Source organism: Siphateles boraxobius, unplaced genomic scaffold, assembly GCF_051911475.1.
Source record: "Siphateles boraxobius isolate OS27281-9 unplaced genomic scaffold, OSU_SipBor_1 204, whole genome shotgun sequence".
Taxonomy (NCBI): domain Eukaryota; kingdom Metazoa; phylum Chordata; class Actinopteri; order Cypriniformes; family Leuciscidae; genus Siphateles; species Siphateles boraxobius.
Window position 1 is genome coordinate 4,517,422 of NW_027508816.1, and position 19,734 is coordinate 4,537,155.

The following is a 19,734-nucleotide window of genomic DNA, read 5'->3' on the forward strand; positions in this document are numbered from 1 at the left end:
CAGTTTTTGCGAGCCAGGCACCCCAACCCACGATTTTTATCAGGTCGACTGCTTGATCTACGTCGTGGTATTTGAGAGAAAATTCGTCGAGTGGAATCAGGCTGTTAATGCTTGGGAACAGGGATTTATGTGGAGCTGACAGATCGACTATGAGTTGTTTCTTACCTGAAAACTTTCTCGTAGCCACTCCAATGGGGCTAATGCGAAAAACTTTGAAAGGAGGCTTGTCAAAAGGGCCAATCATGAAGCCTGACTCGACTTCTGTTTTAATCAGGTTGTCTACCACGTCGGGCTCGGCGAGAGCCGATTGGAGATTATCGCAGATGATGTTTTGGGAGAGCGGACAAACCACTCCAGGTTTAAAAAAATGTTGTAGGCCGGACAGCAGATATTCAGTGAAGTCAGAGTCCGGGTGGTGAGCTAATTCGATAGAAAGGCGAGAAATATTCACGGGAGTCGATAAATAATTTTTTGATTTTTTATTGACATCTTTAAACACAGGGCATACAGGACGGGCATGAGCACCGCCACAGAAGCTACATATGTGCAAGTACCGACAATGCTGCCTGGTGCACTTGCCGATGTTAAAATTGTTGCAAGGCTGTTTGCTGTCCGTAAGTGCTGGAGTTGAAATGAGCCTCGTGTGGATATGGGTTGATAGTCGCCGGTCTTGGTGTGTAGCTGGTGGATTTGATTGGTGCTGTTTCCGGGCATGGGGGAACGGAGGGGTTAACTTGAGGGCACGATATTGTGCAATGTGCCACTGACCTGCAGACTGCGCAAGAAATATTCCTGCAGCCAAGGAAAACTCTGCTGTGTAGGTCAGTGTCTAGTGCTCCCCAGTAAGGGCATTGGTTCCACTGTGAAACCCTGACAGCACATTTTGCTGAGAAGAGTTTGTGGTATGTGTAAAAGTGCCCTCCCCCGTAGGACAACGCGAGCTCGGCTATCAGCGCTAAATAGTCGTTGAGTTTGGGCCGCCTATGAGGGAAGGCTGAGCAAATGATGTCTGTAAAGTGGCTGAAAACGATTGAAAACTCAGAAAAAGAAAGTAAACGTGATGAATGTATGTATTGGTTTTTTAAGGTGACTGAAAAATCCCCGCAGTCTAACTGGCGATTAGGATCGGATACGGGAAGCAGAGAAAGTAAATGTGAAAGGTCTACATCCGCACCTGCCAGAATCTGTGCTCGGATGTTGTGAGTCACTGGGGGAGGCTCCAGAGCGACAGCGTTTGGCGGGACTGGCATCGGGGTAGCTGTGAAAAGAGAATACTGTGATTTGGCATTTAAGAGAGAGCTGTAAGGGAGAGAAGCCTGGGCTGCGACTGTCGGCGGAGGCAGCCTCACGCTTACGGTCGGCCTGTGGGGCTTGAGAAGCGAAATTGAGAGAAGCATTAGGAGGGAAAAGAGGAAATGGATGAGATGCCTGAGCCTGTGTTGCGAGCGGAGGCGGTCTCACACTTGCTTGAGCTGCAGGCCACTGAAAAGGGGAGGGGTTAGCAGTAGTCGCAGGAAGATGGTGGAAAGTTTGAGCCTGCACCGCTAGCGGAGGCAGCCTCAAGCTAGCGTCTGCTACGGGAGCCGGAGGCCACTGCAGAGGAAATGAGTTAGAAGCAGCAGGAGGAAAAAACTGGGAGGCAGAAGGTGAGCCGGCGGGCCCAGCTGTGTATGGCACTGCAGCGGGAAGCGCCGTGCTGAAAAGCTCAGCTGAAGCGGGAGGCGAGTGATGGCGGTGGAATCTGGAGCGCCACCCAGGCTTGCAGAAATCCTGGCACCGCAGGCTGAAGCATGCGGTAAACCGAACCTTGTACGAGAAGGTAGCGGAGTCGTGCGAGGCCTTGGAACCTGGGGTGGATTTAGGAGAGAGATTTGATGATTGCAAGGTAACGTACAAGTTGTATAGTTGTGCTTTAGTCACCCTTCGCGAGGGCTGAATATCAGAATTTATCAGCAATTGTCTCAGACTCAAGACTGTCCACTTTCCAATAGGCGGAATCGTTGGTACGGCCGAACGATAGGAGGACGCCAGGGAGTAAGCTGGAGTCCTCGCCGGTGGAGGGTGCGAGGGGTTGCTTGTGCAAACCGGCGCCCGCGAGACGAAACGTGGGGCTCGGAGGCGGTATCAGGTGGAGAGGTTGTCCTGGGGCCAGCTGATGACGGCGAAGGAACCGGAGCAAGGTTGAGCTCGTCAACGGACGGTGAAAGTTGCATTTGGGACATCTTAGCAAAGCAGTAAACCAAATGCTGAAAGCTGTCGAGGAATATGGGTGAGTCGACTGTGTATATTTATAGGCTTTACTCGTGCTGATTGAGTGGACCTGTTGATTACTGATTGCTGACAGCTGGCTGGAATGGCTTGATTGTTTGATCATTAGAACGTGTTCCTCCCGAACCTTGTTAATAAAACATCAATGATATGTAAATAACATTCAAAAACTGTATTTGAAATGAAATTAATTAGGATAAATAAATGAATATTGATACAAAAAGCAGAAGAAATTACGTTTATTGATTATGACTGATATTTGACATGCACAACATGGACCGATGCACACAGTGGCGCTGTTTAGGACGGGTCCGTGTTAATGTTCTCTCTTTTAAACTGTAAGCGAGTGTAAATGTCAGCATTATCATGTGTCTAAAGAGTTGAAGTCTGTCAGGTAGAAGAAGAAGGTATTGATGCAGTTCATTCTGTCTGATATTTTAGTCCGACCGTTACTCCTGATCGGAGGCTGCCGTAAATATTTAGTTTATACGTTTTTACAGTTATTGTTGAATACATGTTTTTATACTTTACTTGTATGTACACAAGTGCACTGTAGCAAATAATTCATTTAAATGCATGCACTGTCACATATATCCACACGAGTTCAGTTGTGCCTTTATAAACATGTGTCACAGCTTAACACTGATATAAACGATAATGACCTCCTCTAACAACTAACCTTTAAAGACGTCCTTCCGGAAATAAAACATGCCTTCTTGCACGGCATTTCGCTTCTGAGCAACTTTCATATTTTCATCGACCTAAACCAAGAGATTTGCAAAAAATTACAAATATACAATTGTCTTGCATGCACATTTCTACTTCGTCTTGCCTTTAAGATTATGCACAGTATTTAAATCATCCCTAGAATCACACTTTTTCTGCTGTGCATAAATCAGTTCAAATGCTAAACACACACACACACACACACACACACACACACACACACACACACACACACACACACACACACACACACACACACACACACACACACACACACACACACACACACACCTTTGATAATGGAATGAGGAAATCCAGCTTGTAGGACAAGATCACACGGGTGAGAAGGACGATAAATACGACATAAGCAGAGTTCTCAAAATCTGTCAGTTGGACCTGTAAAAAAAACAAAAAAACATTGTTACACATGATATTAGGCATTTCATGTTTATGCAAAACAAACCCAAAAATTTCGCATAAAATAGGGTGAATTTCACAATATCGGTCAAGATCATGTCATGTTTTGGGATGGATGGAGTCTATGTTGACAGCATGTTGTGCTATTGCATTTTGTGATTATTTTGTATGAAATATTGAAGTTTATAAATAAGTGTTTTGGCACAACTGGCGATACGTATTGTTCTATAATCGAGTTTTAATATTGGCATGTTAAATTATCCTTTGACCAACACGCTAGGATTGTTTTCCTCATTACAGTGGAGAGAACTTAAAATACTCTGTCGTTTTTTGTTGTACATATTAGAGAAAGACATCATTAGAAACTGTAAAGGGTATCATTTTATTTTTTTACTCTCATTATAACAACAAAACGTGATGCTTTTGTAAAATAAAGAAAAAACAAGCACGTACAAACAGGATACGCTTTATGCCGTCACCGTCTCCTTTCTGGAGCGCGTCACAAATGAACCGAAACTTTCTGTACACATCCCTCATTCATGATAAGAATTATATCTATAGAAAGCTTGAAATGTGAAATTTAATGGGGTGGTATAATGCCCTTTCAACAATATGTAAAATAAATCTCTGATGTCCCCAGAGTGTGTATGTGAAGTTTTAGCTCAAAATACCCCACAGATATTTTTATATCGCATGTTAAAATTGTCACTTTTTGAGGGTGAGCAAAAATGCCTTGCTTTGTGTGTGTCCCTTTAAATGCAAATGAGCTGCTGCTCCCGGCACAGGGGGCGGAGCTTCAAGAGCTTGTGTCCTTTTACCTCACACACACACACACACGTACTGAAAATTTCTAAAACTTTTAGCCTTTTATGTTCAAACTGTCAGACAATAATGGAGGGACTCAAGAAGAACCTGTAGAAGCAACATACGTTTCTGAATAGTTAGTTCATGAATTTATGTACCTGATGTGGAGTTAACTATCTTCTAGACATTGATTAGCATATTCTGTCTTGATAATCTATAAATCGTGTTTCGGGGGCGGAGTTTATGTAAATTTAAGGGTTTGTGATGTCACTAACCCGTGAAGAAGCTCATTGTAGTTCGTACCAGCCGTTTGTTGTAGTCCTTAAAAAGTGATTTCTGTAAAAGCAAATATCTCTCTTTGCTCTGAACTTTGAGCGTTGTAACTTTGCAGATGTTGTTTATGCTCAAACAGCAACATTACACACTAAATAAAGTTAGAAAAGTGAAATTATAATCAACCACCCCTTTAAATAACCAATTCAAATCGAAATTAAATATGTAATCCAATATGAAACCAACGAGAGGTGTTTATGAGCGTTTCCCAACCTTTTTTTTTTTTTGCAAAGTAAAAAATCCAATGGCACACTATATAAAAATATAACAAAATTGCACAAACATGCATGGCTTCAAATGGCATATAAATCTAGATATTTGGCTATATTAAAAGTAGTACTCACATTTAAAATGAAACTCGAGCTTAAGTCAGGTAGGAACACAATAAGTATGATGCTGTTGGTGATAATAACACAATACATTTATTTTTAATTATTTTTTGGAACTTGATATTTTTCCACGGCACACCTGACAACCCACTACCACAATAGTGGTTGGGAAACACTGCATAACGGCTGTTTCACACCTCAAGCGTGAGCAGCGCTTGAGCAGCGCGTCACCCCCAATTTCCACCAACTGCGGAACGGCTGGGGATCCGCTCCGGAACGGCGGCAGAGTCAATAGGTTTCCATTAAAGTCAATGGGTCTCATTCATGAAACACGAGCAGAACGAATTTTTGTGTAAATCGTGTGTAAAGTGGTTCTGGCGTAAATTTTTGGATTCATTAAAATGTTCGTATTTTCCAAATGTTAGTTGGTACGCAAGAAATCTACACCTGCTCCAGCCACGCGTAAATAGTGCGCTTAACACCCGAACGTTTTGCTCATTAATAAGGCTGCATTTTAATTCACCTTAATCGGGTACATATTTACACAACTTTTGGAAAAAATATTATATATAGTAATTACATACAGTTTTCCTTATTATGAGAGCCGGTATTAGCATCTGCGATGGTGGTCATTCTCCAGTTTTAATACGATTTTTCCAAAGTGAACTAATTTGTTTTTTGCTCTCAAGCTTAATGTCGAACCATTTTCTTCTCACTTCTGGGAATGTTCGATTAACAGATGAAACTCCATTAACTGCATCTGTAATATGCTGCCAAGCTTCCTTTTTTTTAGGACCCGATACGCCACCATGTACGCTTGAAAATTAAATGTGGCGTTTTGAATGAACTTCTGATAATAAAACTTCAATTTCTGCATCTGAGAAATTTTTTTTTTTTCATTCACATTCATGTCATAATATGATGCCCTTATATAGTTGTCAGTCGGATTTAATGGCATTTAGTCGCATCCCATTTACGACTGATTGGAATTCATTAACACACACACCCATGTCACGATCACATCTGACGTTTACGAAGTATTTGTGAATCAGGAGAAGAGTTTTCGGGAAGGTCTCTTTACCGCAAATCTCTCGCATATTTACTCGTATATTTACGAATGTTTCATGAATGAGACCCAATGTGTGTATTTTCACTGCAGCTGCAGACGCGCGAGAGTTTTCACACTGGATGCGTTTGTACAGCGGCTCCAAAGCTACATATAAGCGAACGATTATTTACAAAGACAACTATAAATTTGTTTTTAGAAGTTGGTAAACCATAAAAGGTAAACAACAAAACAACCAAGAAAACAGCTCCAATCTTATCGTTTCAGTCATAGCCTAGGCCTACTTTCGATATGTTTACAAGACTGCAACTCCGCGGATAAAACACACACACATACATACAAAAAAACACACACTCGGGTTTGATCTGGGTTATGCCATGTAGCTGTCTGTGTATTTCATAAACTAAAAGAAAGTTTATATATAATATTTTCTGGCTAGTTTACTTTAGTTTTTTTTTTTAGTTTTTATAATAGGCTACTACACCATAGGCTACTTTCACCCAAACTTAATAATTAGAAACAAGTTTAAATGGGTAGCTTAAATCTTCTATAAATATTTTGGAGTCTCCATTTCCTTTCCATTTCCTTTCCAACAGGATCGAATGATGTATAACACTAACACATAAGATTAAAATCAACAGAGTATTTTGAGTCTCTTTTGCACTGGTAAGAAAAAAAGCGAGACTATCGCGCCGGTGCAACAGCAGACCTCAGAGGGTTAATTGAGCGTGAGCAGCGCAGCAAAAATAGACTCGGCGCCGAAACCCCCGCTGCTCCTGCTCGCAGTGTGAATGCGCTCATTGATTAACATGCACGCCGAAAAAAATATGCGCTGCTCACCCGCCGCTTACACTTGCAGTGTGAAACGGTCATTAGAGTGAAATCTCGCTCTACTTGATGAACTAAAATGTAATGTACATGTTCTAATATTGTTTCACTAATATTTATCTAATAAATGTAACATTAACAGGTGCATCAAATTCTCAGTGATTCGGGATTTATAGCCATGAAAAAAAAACACACACATACGGCTAAGCTTTTCTAAGCACACAGTCAGTCAGTCGCGTCGGCTTGCATCGCTGGCACACAGACAGGTGTGTGTGTGTGTGTGTGTGTGTGTTTGTGTGTGTGTGTGTGTGTGTGTGCGTGTGTGTTTAATACCTCCATGGGGCGAAACTCGACTCTCCACCCGATGTCAGAGTTTGGAGGGGGGGGCTTGAACCTCATAGTCTGCCAGTTGGTTGACTGAAGATTCTGGAACATGCAAAATAAACCGTGGTTCATTCTCACATGCTATATGATGTGGCAAACACTGGTGTATAAAAGGCTCTCAGGGAAAGAAGACTTCTATTGTGGGACTTTTATTTTGATGGTTATTTTAGAGTGCGATACCCGTTGCTTCCTGTAGGAGGCATTATTGTTTTTTTTTGCTGCCTACTGCGTCAATATAGATTACGGAGAGAACGGTAGCTCCGCACCTAGAAGTTTCTTCCTGCCTGTTATTCGGATGTTCGTTTGGCATTTGGTGTAAAAAGTATTAGTACATGACCATAAAGTAAGTTTTCTCTGATTTCTCGATGTTTTCACCGTGTTTTAAGTGTATTATTGAACCTTGTGCATTTAAACGTGCATGCCTGGACATGTACCGATTCATGTGCGATCGTTTGACAGGTAAACCAGATGTGTAACGTGCTTTCTGCTAAATATAGTCAAATGTGACAGTTTACGTTGTATATGTCTGTAATATGTTAACTAATTATTCTGCGGAAGGATTATCCAGTATTATTTCCCTTTGATCATGCCAATTTGGGAATCTAGATTACCGGTATTTGTTTAAATGCATCTGGATTCAGTAATAATATATATTAGTGCCCAAGTCATTTTGGTGACCAAATCAATAGTTTATATTGTCTTCCATTGCCCATCCTATCCATATTTTGACCTTTAACTGTTATTTAGAGGTGATACTGAATGTGTTAGTATTCTGTATAAAGATGGGGCTGATTCATCTGTTAATGTACACCTTTATACTTCTACTAATATAATCTGTCTTTTGTTATTTTAGACTAATATTCAATACACTTTGGAAAGAAGCACCAGTCTCCTCATTCTTTGTGTCCTGACCGACACCCAGGAGTGTATACTGCTAACAAGTAGAACTAGAGCCTAGCAGTGAACTTTCCTCTCCAACAAACTGGTCCTTCGAGCCGGATGCAGTGTTCATTCCTGGTACAATGGAGTCAGATGAGGAGATTGTTCGGGCAACCAGAGCAAAACGCCGAACACGTCCACCAGTTCGACTCCAAGACTTCGAAGTGCAGTATGTAGGGGGCAGACTTGTAAGTGAACATGCTATTTCACAACCCTGGGAGGTACCTGCCCACATGACACCTCTCCAGTCATCATGGGATTATCCTGATTACCTCTATGATGATGCTGCTCCTCGCACAGGCCCTCGGTTCAGACCACCAAGCTTCAGTTATGCAGAGCGCAGTGAAAACCTACCTCAGTCATTCACATCAGTCCAGCAGAACCATTACACTGAGCCTGAATACTATAACGAGCTCCAAGCCATTCGCAGAGAAAATGTACAGCTGCTACAATCACACCAAGCCTTTCGTGCTGACCTGATGGAGTTGAAAGAAGTTCGTACTGAGTTCAAAGAGCTGGTCAAAGTTGCCCAAACCCTTAGAGCAGACCTCAGCACCACTAAAAGCCATGATCGTCCTCCAGTGCGACCTGAACCTCAACTGCCATCCAGTCCTTCCTGTCGTGTAGGTCAGACGGAGCTGGCCACATCAGCTGAGAAGGAAGAGTGGCCTGAGCTTCCACCCTGGCCCGAGCCCGAGTCAGAACTGAGCAGAGGTATGGAGGCTTTAAAGTTAACGAAACCTGACAAAGCTACATACCATCCAGAGGTACCAAAGTATTCAACGGCCTCCCAGGCTCACCCTGCATACCGCCATTCTCAGTATTGCTTTCAATATCCAGATGTGCTACCACCGCCTCCAACACCCGAAGACCTCAGAGTGTTATTATCCCCAGCTGCACACACCCTGTATCGGAAACCCTTAAGTGCCCAAATTCCAGTTTCTTCTCCCCTACTTGGGTCCATATCAGCTCAGTCGAGGCATCAAGCACCTGTGGTTAAGGTAGAGTCAAACATGCCACGTTTAACACACCCCTCAGAGTATGTGTATCGAGGGCCTACCCCTACTATCCCCAAGTTTAGCCGGCCAGATCCAAGCGAGTTTGCCATACTTCGAATAGCTTTGGAGAATCTGCTTCCTCCAGATGGGACTGAACTCTTTAAATATCAAATACTTGTGGACCAGTTAAAGTTGGATGAAGCTAAGCTGATTGCCGATGCTTTTTTGAACTCGCCAACCGCATTTACTGACACTATGGTGGCCCTCCATGAGAAGTTTGGTCAGCCCCACCAACTAGCTCTGAGGAAAATTGCCAGTGTCCTGGAAGCCCCTGATGTAAAGCGTGGGGATACAGTTGGATTCCATAAGTTTGCTCTTCAGGTACAGTCATTGGTGGGTTTGTTGAAGACTTTAGGACCTGAAGGTGACATTGAGCTGAATTGTGGGTCACATGTCGCACGCCTTTTGAGCAGACTTCCTTCTGAACAGCGAGCTGAGTTCCGCCGTCACATGTTTCGGCAACCTGGAGCTGTACCTACTTTACATAATCTCTCAAACTGGCTCCGTTATGAAGCCTGGTGCCATGACTTTGATGTAGAGATTTCCTCCCGAGAAGTTCAGGACCGACAGACTTCTAGACCTGTACAGAGTAAAAGGTCTGTAGCCATTCTTCATGGGGTTGGAGTGGCTCAAAATGTAACTTCCCTATCCCCTCAGAAGGGTATAACTGCACCGACCAAGTCAGTCGAAGTAAAGCGGTTCTGTCCCTTCTGTGACAGTACCGAGCATTATTTGAGTCAATGCAAACCATTTGTTAAACTTACTACTGACCAGGCCAAAGACTGGATTCGAGGTAATAATCGTTGTTGGCGCTGTGCCAGGACTCATCATGCTGCTCAGTGTGATCTGAAGAAGCCCTGTAACCTGTGTCAAGGCAAACACCTTCGCCCTCTTCACAATGTAAATGTGAGATCCTCCCAAGAGAATACAGTCAGTGCTGAGAAGAGTTGCCTTACCAGTTCCTCTCCCGACAGATTTTACCTGGACAAACCTGTTGTTGGGACCCGTGTCATGCTCAAGGTTGTACCTGTACATATTCATTATGAAGACCGTACTTTAGACACCTTTGCGCTTTTGGATGACGGCTCTGAGAGAACCATTCTGCTCCCAACTGCTGCACAAAGCCCTGGGCATACAGGGTACACCTGAAGATCTCCCATTGCACACCGTGCGTCAAGACATTGAAGTTCTTCATGGGTCATCTATATCATTTCAAGTATCCCCATCCCATAAGCCTCAAACCTGTTACAAGATTGAATATGCTTTCACTGCAGATATCCTCAATCTGTCACGGCAGTCTTATCCCGTGGAACAACTGCAGAGGAAGTATAAACACTTACGCGGTCTTCCCATCTTGCCGGTGAAAGATGCTCAGCCTCTACTTCTGCTTGGGTCAGATCAGCCACATCTCATTACACCAATTGAGCCTATCAGATTAGGTTCTCCAGGTGGACCTGCTGCTGTCCACACACGCCTGGGATGGACGCTTCAGGGCCCCACATCATTCATGGGGCGGCCTGCCTCCTCCCAACAATGCCTACTGACATCTGTCCTTCCACCACAAGATGAGCTTTTTAAGAATGTCCAAAGACTCTGGCAAATAGAAGCTGTTCCACACAGGGATGAGAAAGTGGTGACTCGATCAAAAAAAGATCAGGAGGCTTTAAAGGTACTTGAAACCAAGACCATCCATACAGAAGTGAATGGAATTCTTCGACTGGGGACGCCATTGCTCCGACAGAAGGATATGCCTCTGTTGCATGCCCCTAAGGAGTCAGTTATGCCAAATCTGCGCAGTATCGAGAAGCGTTTGTTAAAGGATCCAGTGAAAGCAAAGACCTATAGTGCAGAGATGGAGAAGCTCATTCAGACTGGAGCTGTCCAGGAAGTAACTAAGGAGACAGACTCTGATGAATGTTGGTATATACCCCACCACCTTGTCAGTCATAATGGGAAATCCCGTGTTGTTTTCAACTGTTCCCATCAATATCAGGGGCAAAGTCTCAACCAGTATCTGTTGCCTGGCCCTACCCTTGGAGCATCATTGCTTGGTGTACTCATCAGATTTAGGGAGCATCCAGCTGCTGTAAGTGGTGACATCAAGGCAATGTTCCATCAGGTCCGCCTCCTTCCGGAAGATCGCCCCCTACTGCGGTTCCTTTGGCGTGATCTGAAAGTGGATGAGCCTCCTAAAGTCTTTGAATGGCAGGTGTTACCCTTCGGCACTACCTGTAGTCCATGCTGTGCCACTTATGCTCTGCAGCACCATGTGATCGAGCACAGCATTGCAGATGAGTCCATCAGGTTCTCAGTTGAGAAATGTTTTTATGTGGACAACTGCCTTCAGAGTCTATGTACCCCTGAGGCCGCCAGGCACTTGGTCGACAGACTGAGAGAGATGCTTTCCAAAGCTGGATTTGAGATACGGCAATGGGCCAGCAATGTTCCCAGTGTTCTGAGTCACTTACCCCCAGAAGCTCAAGCTGAGAGCTTGGAACTTTGGTTGGCTCAAGACAAGTCTGACATACCAGAGTCAACCTTAGGCCTAAGCTGGAACTGGCAGACTGATACCCTGTCGTACAAGTACCGACCTGTTGTATATGAGACTCCCACCCTCAGGAATATCTACAAGGTCCTAGCCACTCAGTACGACCCTTTGGGACTTCTTTTGCCTTACACCACTCGAGCGAAGATCATTATTAGGCATCTATGGAGTAAACAGCGGGGTTGGGACGACCCGAACCTACCACCTGAGCTCCTGCAGTCATGGCGTGTCTGGGAGAATGAACTTCAGTACCTACCAAACATCACTCTCCCTAGGACTTATGTCCCTCCTGAGGTAAAGGATGGTGTCACGTATGAAGTCCACATATTTTCAGATGCCTCAGAGCAGGCATATGGAGCTGTGGCATACTTGAGGACCACTGACAAGAGAGGCCAAGTGTACCTGTCTTTTGTGGTGGCTCGATCCCGAGTGGCCCCCAAACGTTCTCTTTCAATTCCTCGATTGGAGCTTTGTGGAGCTCTTGTGTCCGCTCAGTTAGCTAGATTGCTCAAGAAGGAACTGACCTTGCAAATAGAGACCACAGTGTTGTGGACGGACTCCTCTACAGTCCTTACCTGGTTGAACTCTGAATCCTGCCACTACAAAGTCTTTGTTGGCAATAGAGTCGCCGAAATCCAAGAGCTAACCGAGGAGTGTTCCTGGCGTTATGTGGATTCAGCCAACAATCCTGCCGACGACCTCACTAGAGGAAAATCTCTGAACGTCCTTACAGAGATAAACAGATGGTCTCAAGGTCCTCCCTTCTTACTTCAGGATGCAGCTACCTGGCCAGTATTGCCTAGCACAGATCTGAAAGATGACCACACAGAGCTACGCAAGTCTGTCTTCTGCGGCGCAACTGCTGTGCCACCCCAACCAATCATCCCGGATGTCTGGAACCACAATACTTGGCAGGAACTCGTGGATGCCACTGCTAAGGAAATTTCGGTAAACCCTACTTCTGAATCCTTTCCCGATGCAGATGATTATCGTCAGGCTGAGATCCTTATTCTCAAGCGAATTCAGCAGGAGTCTTTCCCCAATGATTATCAGCGTTTGGTTACTGGGAAAACAGTGTCCTCAGACAGTCGCCTTCTTACCTTAGCTCCTGAACTGGACAGATTTAATGGGTTAATCCGAGTGGGAGGTCGATTATGGAGAGCAGAGTCCATTGAAGAATCTACCTTACACCCCATTGTGTTGGACGCTCATCACCCAGTTACCCGGCTACTGATTAAGCATTATGATTGCAAGCTGCATCATCCCGGACCTGAGCGAGTGTTTGCCGAAATCCGGCGTTATTATTGGATCATCCGTGGACGTGAAGCCATTCGTCGGCACCAGCATGGGTGTCTAGACTGTCAGCGTTGGAGGGCAAAACCAACTATTCCGAAAATGGCAGACTTGCCTTCTGCCCGTCTCCGTCTCCACAAACCTGCTTTTTACTCATGTGGAGTAGACTGCTTTGGGCCAATGCTTATTAAGATTGGGAGATGCACAGAGAAACGTTGGGGGATAATCTTCAAGTGTCTAACCACTAGAGCAGTGCACTTGGACCTCCTCAGTACCATGAATGCTGATTCCTTCCTGATAGCCCTTAGGAGGTTTGTTGCACGGCGGGGAACACCTGCGGAACTGTGGTCAGACCAGGGAACAAATTTCAAAGGGGGTGAAAGAGAGCTCAGGGAAGCCTTCGCTGAAATGGCTCCTGAATTACAGAAACAGCTTGCTCGTCAAAGGATCCAATTTCACTTCAACCCTCCAGCAGCCCCACATTTCGGAGGAGTGTGGGAAAGAGAAGTACGATCTGTAAAGTCAGCCCTTTATACGATCGTGGGAGCTCAATCAGTTCCTGAAGAAGTCCTGCGGACAGTCCTTCTAGAGGTGGAAGCTATTCTTAATTCAAAGCCCTTAGGGTACGTGTCCTCTGATGTTGCAGACATGGACCCAGTAACACCCAACGGTTTGCTCATGGGGCGGCCTGATGGTTCCTTGCCCCAGGTAATCTACCCGGCGTCTGAATTGATGAGTCGCAGACACTGGAGACATTCACAAGTCCTATCAGACAACTTCTGGTCCAGATTCATCCGAAACTACCTTCCAGGCCTTCAGACTCGGCAAAAGTGGCAGTCCTCTCCCCCAGACTTAACTGAGAAAATGGTTGTCATGGTTGTAGATCCACAGATGCCTAGGGCCCTCTGGCCTGTTGGACATGTAATCAAGACACACCGCAGTCCGGATGGACATGTTAGATCTGCTGATATAGAAATAAAGGGGCAAGTATATACTCGACCAGTAGCACGTCTGGTGATCCTCCCAGCTCTGCCAGATGACGGAAACCGTTCTGGAAACTCGCCTTAAGTTAAGTCGCCTTTTAGTAGGAGCAAAGTTGCCTAGCACCTTTGGGGGCGGCTGTATAAAAGGCTCTCAGGGAAAGAAGACTTCTATTGTGGGACTTTTATTTTGATGGTTATTTTAGAGTGCGATACCCGTTGCTTCCTGTAGGAGGCATTATTGTTTTTTTTTGCTGCCTGCTGCGTCAATATAGATTACGGAGAGAACGGTAGCTCCGCACCTAGAAGTTTCTTCCTGCCTGTTATTCGGATGTTCGTTTGGCATTTGGTGTAAAAAGTATTAGTACATGACCATAAAGTAAGTTTTCTCTGATTTCTCGATGTTTTCACCGTGTTTTAAGTGTATTATTGAACCTTGTGCATTTAAACGTGCATGCCCGGACATGTACCGATTCATGTGCGATCGTTTGACAGGTAAACCAGATGTGTAACGTGCTTTCTGCTAAATATAGTCAAATGTGACAGTTTACGTTGTATATGTCTGTAATATGTTAACTAATTATTCTGCGGAAGGATTATCCAGTATTATTTCCCTTTGATTATGCCAATTTGGGAATCTAGATTACCGGTATTTGTTTAAATGCATCTGGATTCAGTAATAATATATATTAGTGCCCAAGTCATTTTGGTGACCAAATCAATAGTTTATATTGTCTTCCATTGCCCATCCTATCCATAATTTGAGCTTTAACTGTTATTTAGAGGTGATACTGAATGTGTTAGTATTCTGTATAAAGATGGGGCTGATTCATCTGTTAATGTACACCTTTATACTTCTACTAATATAATCTGTCTTTTGTTATTTTAGACTAATATTCAATACACTTTGGAAAGAAGCACCAGTCTCCTCATTCTTTGTGTCCTGACCGACACCCAGGAGTGTATACTGCTAACAAGTAGAACTAGAGCCTAGCAGTGAACTTTCCTCTCCAACAACTGGTCTAATATTAACATTTCTTGTTTGGTAATGTTGCTAGAACAGTAAAAATCACATGTTAATTTTAAAGGATTAGTTCAATTCAGAGTTATAATTTCCTGATGATTTACTCTCCTCCACGTCATCCAAGATGTTCATGTCTTTCTTTCTTCTGTATAAAAGAAATTTCTTCTGTAGAAAAGAACATCGTGGAATTTTTCCCTTTAAAAATGTATTTTTGACAGAAGAAAGAAAGACATGAACACCTCGGATGACGTGGCGGAGAGTTTAATTCTGAAGTGAACTCCTCCTTTAAATACCTCGAAGTGGTCCGATTCGTTCTCGTCGTCCAAGTGGATCTTCTCCTGGAAGAGCGAGAGCGGGTCCCGGATGAAGAGGTGTGCGATGTGCTGTGCCAGCAGTTTGTCAATGCCTGCAACAGTGCAAAACACAGCGCTCAAACACTGAGCAGAGCTGACGAGAGCATACACCCCAGTGGTTTCACACCGTCTACATCGAGTGCTGCAAACGAACACATTAGAGGCCTTTGCTCCGGTAGTTATAGGATCGAGTCTCCAGGGAGTTTCCCAGAGAACTAACGGTCCCTTATGAACGTTTTCCTGCTTGCGTTCGCAGCCCTAGTAGGAACTCTGTAGTGACGTGAGACGCGCTTGTTGTTGTGACTTTTATTTTGACGGCACTGAGAACGACTGAACACACAGCACTCACATTCTCCTGTTCATTAGTTCACGATCTGTCTAACACTCCTGTCTAATACGTTATTAGATAGAGCTGTTATACATAGAAAGTAGACCGTGATGAAAAATTATTAGCGTATGTCGTGTGGTTTATGTCCAGTGTTGAATTACATAATCATGTTTCTCTTCTCAAAGTTGCGTTGGGTTTTCTCCTCAGTGTAAAGGTGAAGAGCTTCATCTATCAGTGTTTTACATGTTCGTAGAGTTTCTGGAGTAAATATATAGGCTATAATCTGTGTTTACATGGCTTTATAAAAATGGCGGGTGCTGGTGTTTCGCGTGCGTTCGGCCAATCAGCGAACACTAACGTCACTGTAGATCCTATAGCGCCGGTTACTTTAGACCGACTCTGAAGTACATGAGCTAATTTATTTCCCCCATAAGGAGTTCCCACAACTAAAATCGTTCCTAGTTCCTGCGGTGCGAACACGCCGATATCCAGGAACTTCTGACAATATTTCTAGGAACTATGAAAAGGTTCCTCCGGTGCGAAAGCCCCTATTATAATATATAACGTCTTCTCACTGAGGTCGATGTAGACGGGGTGTCGGTGTGTGTGTTTTTATTTTCTATTGCAGAATGTACATAAGACAGGGGACTGTGTCAGTGTGTGTGTTCACCTGCATCGAGGAGCTGTTTGTTGATCTCCTCATCGATGGTCAGCTCAATGTCATTGTATTTCTCCCCGCAGCAGGAGAGGTAGCTGTCAATCGAATCATACCTGGATTTATTGATCTTGAATTTGTTGTTTTTCAGCGGCTGCAGAGAAACAGATAGAGAATTCAATTTAAAGAGGCCATATTATGTTCACGTCACATTTTTTGTGCGCTTAAGTTCATCCTTCTGAATGTAGATGTGACTCATGATAGCAGACCAGCCAACCTTGAAATTATTTTTTGAGTACTGGGGGGTAAACCCATTATTTATTCATGATTTATTCATTATTTATTCATTAATCCCATTTATTCATCTGGTCAATAGTCTAAAATTAAGAAACCCCTAGAAAACAGTAAATTAAAAAAAATTTCCATCGGAATATTGTACATTTAAGATAGGCCACTTAATATATTATTCCAATATCCAAATATGATACTAAATCTCACAGAAAAAAAGCGCTTTTATTTGTGACGTGCTGTCTTTGCATTTGAACATTGCACATTTTAAACAGGACACGCAATAGCTGAATAAAGGTTAGCCAATACAAACATATTTATAGAAGATAGTTGACAATGAATAGACAGGAGTCCAATAATAGCAAAACGAATCACTTATTCTAAAGAGAATATCAAGTAGCCTTTAGGTTAGATGAATCCGACATATAATGAGGGCTGTGTTAACATTAATTTAACAAATTTTAAAAACATGGATGGATAATATGGATCCAGATCCCAGACCTGTGTGAATCATACATAAAATGACTCCGATAATCATTTAAAAGAAAACTAATCTCATCCAAATTGTCCCTTTTGAGAATTTACAAAGTGAGAACTTCATAAGTACAAATATGAATATCAAAAAATGAGAATAAGAGCTGCTGCGTGTGTGTGTGTGTGTGTGTGGTGTCCTCACCTCCAGGCCCCTCTCCTCCGGGGTCCGGTCGTCCACAGACGCAGAGATCACACCCCAGCGGCAGTCGATGTCTGAAACCAGCCCGCGGTACAGCGGAGAGGCGGCACTGAGCGCCATCTGCACACACACACACACACACACACACACACACACACACACACACACACACACACACACACACACACACACACACACACACACACACACACACACACACACACACAGACACAGACACAGACACAGACACAGACACACACACAGACACACACACACACACACAAACCCCAACACTGAGCCTTTCTGGAAACATTAATAACAGGCTCCAAAGGTTATAAAACTGCTAAGCACACAACACACATGATGACGGTGGTTATATATTACTTCATGTATAATGGTAAAGATGGTAAATTTTCAACTAGGGTCAAAGTTAGAAGATCCTTTTTTAAAACAATTAAATTCTATTCATTTCAATACAATTTGGATGTTATTTTGATTTTTTAAAAGCAGTCCTACATGCAGTAACATCATGCATGAAAGTTTGCAAGTCCATCTCCCCATATTTATACATTTTATTTAACAACAGTATAAACAGGAATTTGAATACAGTGGTGAATCATATTTTTTCTGTGATGCAAATTTTTACTTTATGCTGTCCCACTTTATATTAAGTGTCTTCAACTACTGTGTACTAATCTAAATAAATTATAGATAAATAATATTTATATAAAATAACATTTTAACGCATCCACCCCATCCCACCGTCATCTTACATTGCATAAAGTTTAGTTTATGATCATGATGCAGAGTGATGAATTCTATTAGAATGCAGTTGAAATGCACTGAAATTCACAATTATGAGAGCAATAAAAATGCACATGTATGGGTTTTGTCTTATATTTATATTACACTCACTCAAAGACTGTCACCTGCTTCGTTCCTGAACCAATCAACGGTTTAAATGAGTCGGGTGAATGAATGATTCAGTGATTCACTCATAAAGACAGTCACCTGCTTCGTTCCTGAACGAATCAACCGTTTGAATGAGTCGGTTGAATAAATGATTCAGTGACTCACTCATAAAGACATTCACCTCCTTCGTTCCTGAACGAATCAACCATTTGAATGAGTCGGGTGAATGAATGATTCAGTGACTCACTCCTAAAGACGGTCACCTGCTTCGTTCCTGAACGAATCAACCGTTTGAATGAGTTGGGTGAATGAATTATTCAGTGACTCACTCATAAAGACGATCACATGCTTCGTTCCTAAACGAATCAACCGTTTGAATGAGTCAGGTCAATGAATGATTCAGTGACTCACTCATAAAGACGGTCACCTCTTTCGTTTTTGAACGAATCAACCGTTTGAATGAGTCGGGTGAATGAATGATTCAGTTACTCACTCCTAAAGACGGTCACATGCTTCGTTCCTAAACGAATCAACCGTTTGAATGAGTCGGGTGAATGAATGATTCAGTGACTCACTCATAAAGACGGTCACATGCTTCGTTCCTGAACGAATCAACCGTTTGAATGAGTCTGGTGAATGAATGATTCAGTGGCTCACTCATAACGACGGTCACATGCTTCGTTCCTAAACGAATCAACCGTTTGAATGAGTCGGGTGAATGAATGATTCAGTGACTCACTCATAAAGACGGTCACATGCTTCGTTCCTGAACGAATCAACCGTTTGAATGAGTCTGGTGAATGAATGATTCAGTGGCTCACTCATAAAGACGGTCACATGCTTCGTTCCTAAACGAATCAACCGTTTGAATGAGTCGGGTGAATGAATGATTCAGTGACTCACTCATAAAGACAGTCAGCAGGTGTGTTGGACATCGGCTGCGGCTGGATGTAACCGATCGGGGAGAGTTGCCGCGTGCAGGCGGGGAAGAGCTGCAAACAGAGACGTGAAGTCGGACATTTTCTGGTTTTCGTAGTGTGACCGCTCACGTGGTGTTTGCATACTTTACCAAAGCTGAAGTGAAATAAATGCAATATTTGCAAAATACACAGATGTTTCAGAGACATTTCCATTCAATACTTTATGTATTGCTTTATACAGCGTCTGTTTGAACAAGAATAAAGTAATATCAATGAAGTGGAATCAACCTTTTTTAATCAGTTTCATTTTGATAAACATGACACAATATAACATTGTGACTACATGGAAATAGTTATAAAAATGACATGTGAGCTTTCGTGGAACTAAAGGTGTGAGAATAAACACGAAACACACATGATCGTTGTCATGCGGTGAATCCAGCCAATCGTGGAACAGTTGTGTCGTCATCAGAGCTCATGCAGCTGCTCTTGAGAAACTGCGCTAGCTGAGTCCTGCGGCTGCTCTCGAATCGCTCTCGCGCTACTTTAATAGCATATGTCACGTCATGTGGCGTCGGCGCTGCATCAAGTCGGACAAAATTTCTAACCGG

General features: G+C 43.3%; 1 protein-coding gene across 1 annotated transcript in view; it reads right to left on the reverse strand.

Annotated features, from left to right (window-relative positions):
* The window catches only part of LOC143745520 (glutamate--cysteine ligase catalytic subunit-like), an 84,558-nt gene that overhangs the window by 17,480 nt on the left and 47,344 nt on the right, over positions 1-19,734 (reverse strand). The window contains exons 8-13 of the mRNA XM_077237647.1: positions 17,295-17,411; positions 16,346-16,484; positions 15,288-15,400; positions 7,105-7,197; positions 3,286-3,390; positions 2,948-3,029 (exon numbers count right to left, since the gene is read on the reverse strand). Coding sequence (XP_077093762.1) covers positions 2,948-3,029; positions 3,286-3,390; positions 7,105-7,197; positions 15,288-15,400; positions 16,346-16,484; positions 17,295-17,411 — 649 coding nt within the window. The remainder of the gene's footprint in view (positions 1-2,947; positions 3,030-3,285; positions 3,391-7,104; positions 7,198-15,287; positions 15,401-16,345; positions 16,485-17,294; positions 17,412-19,734) is intronic.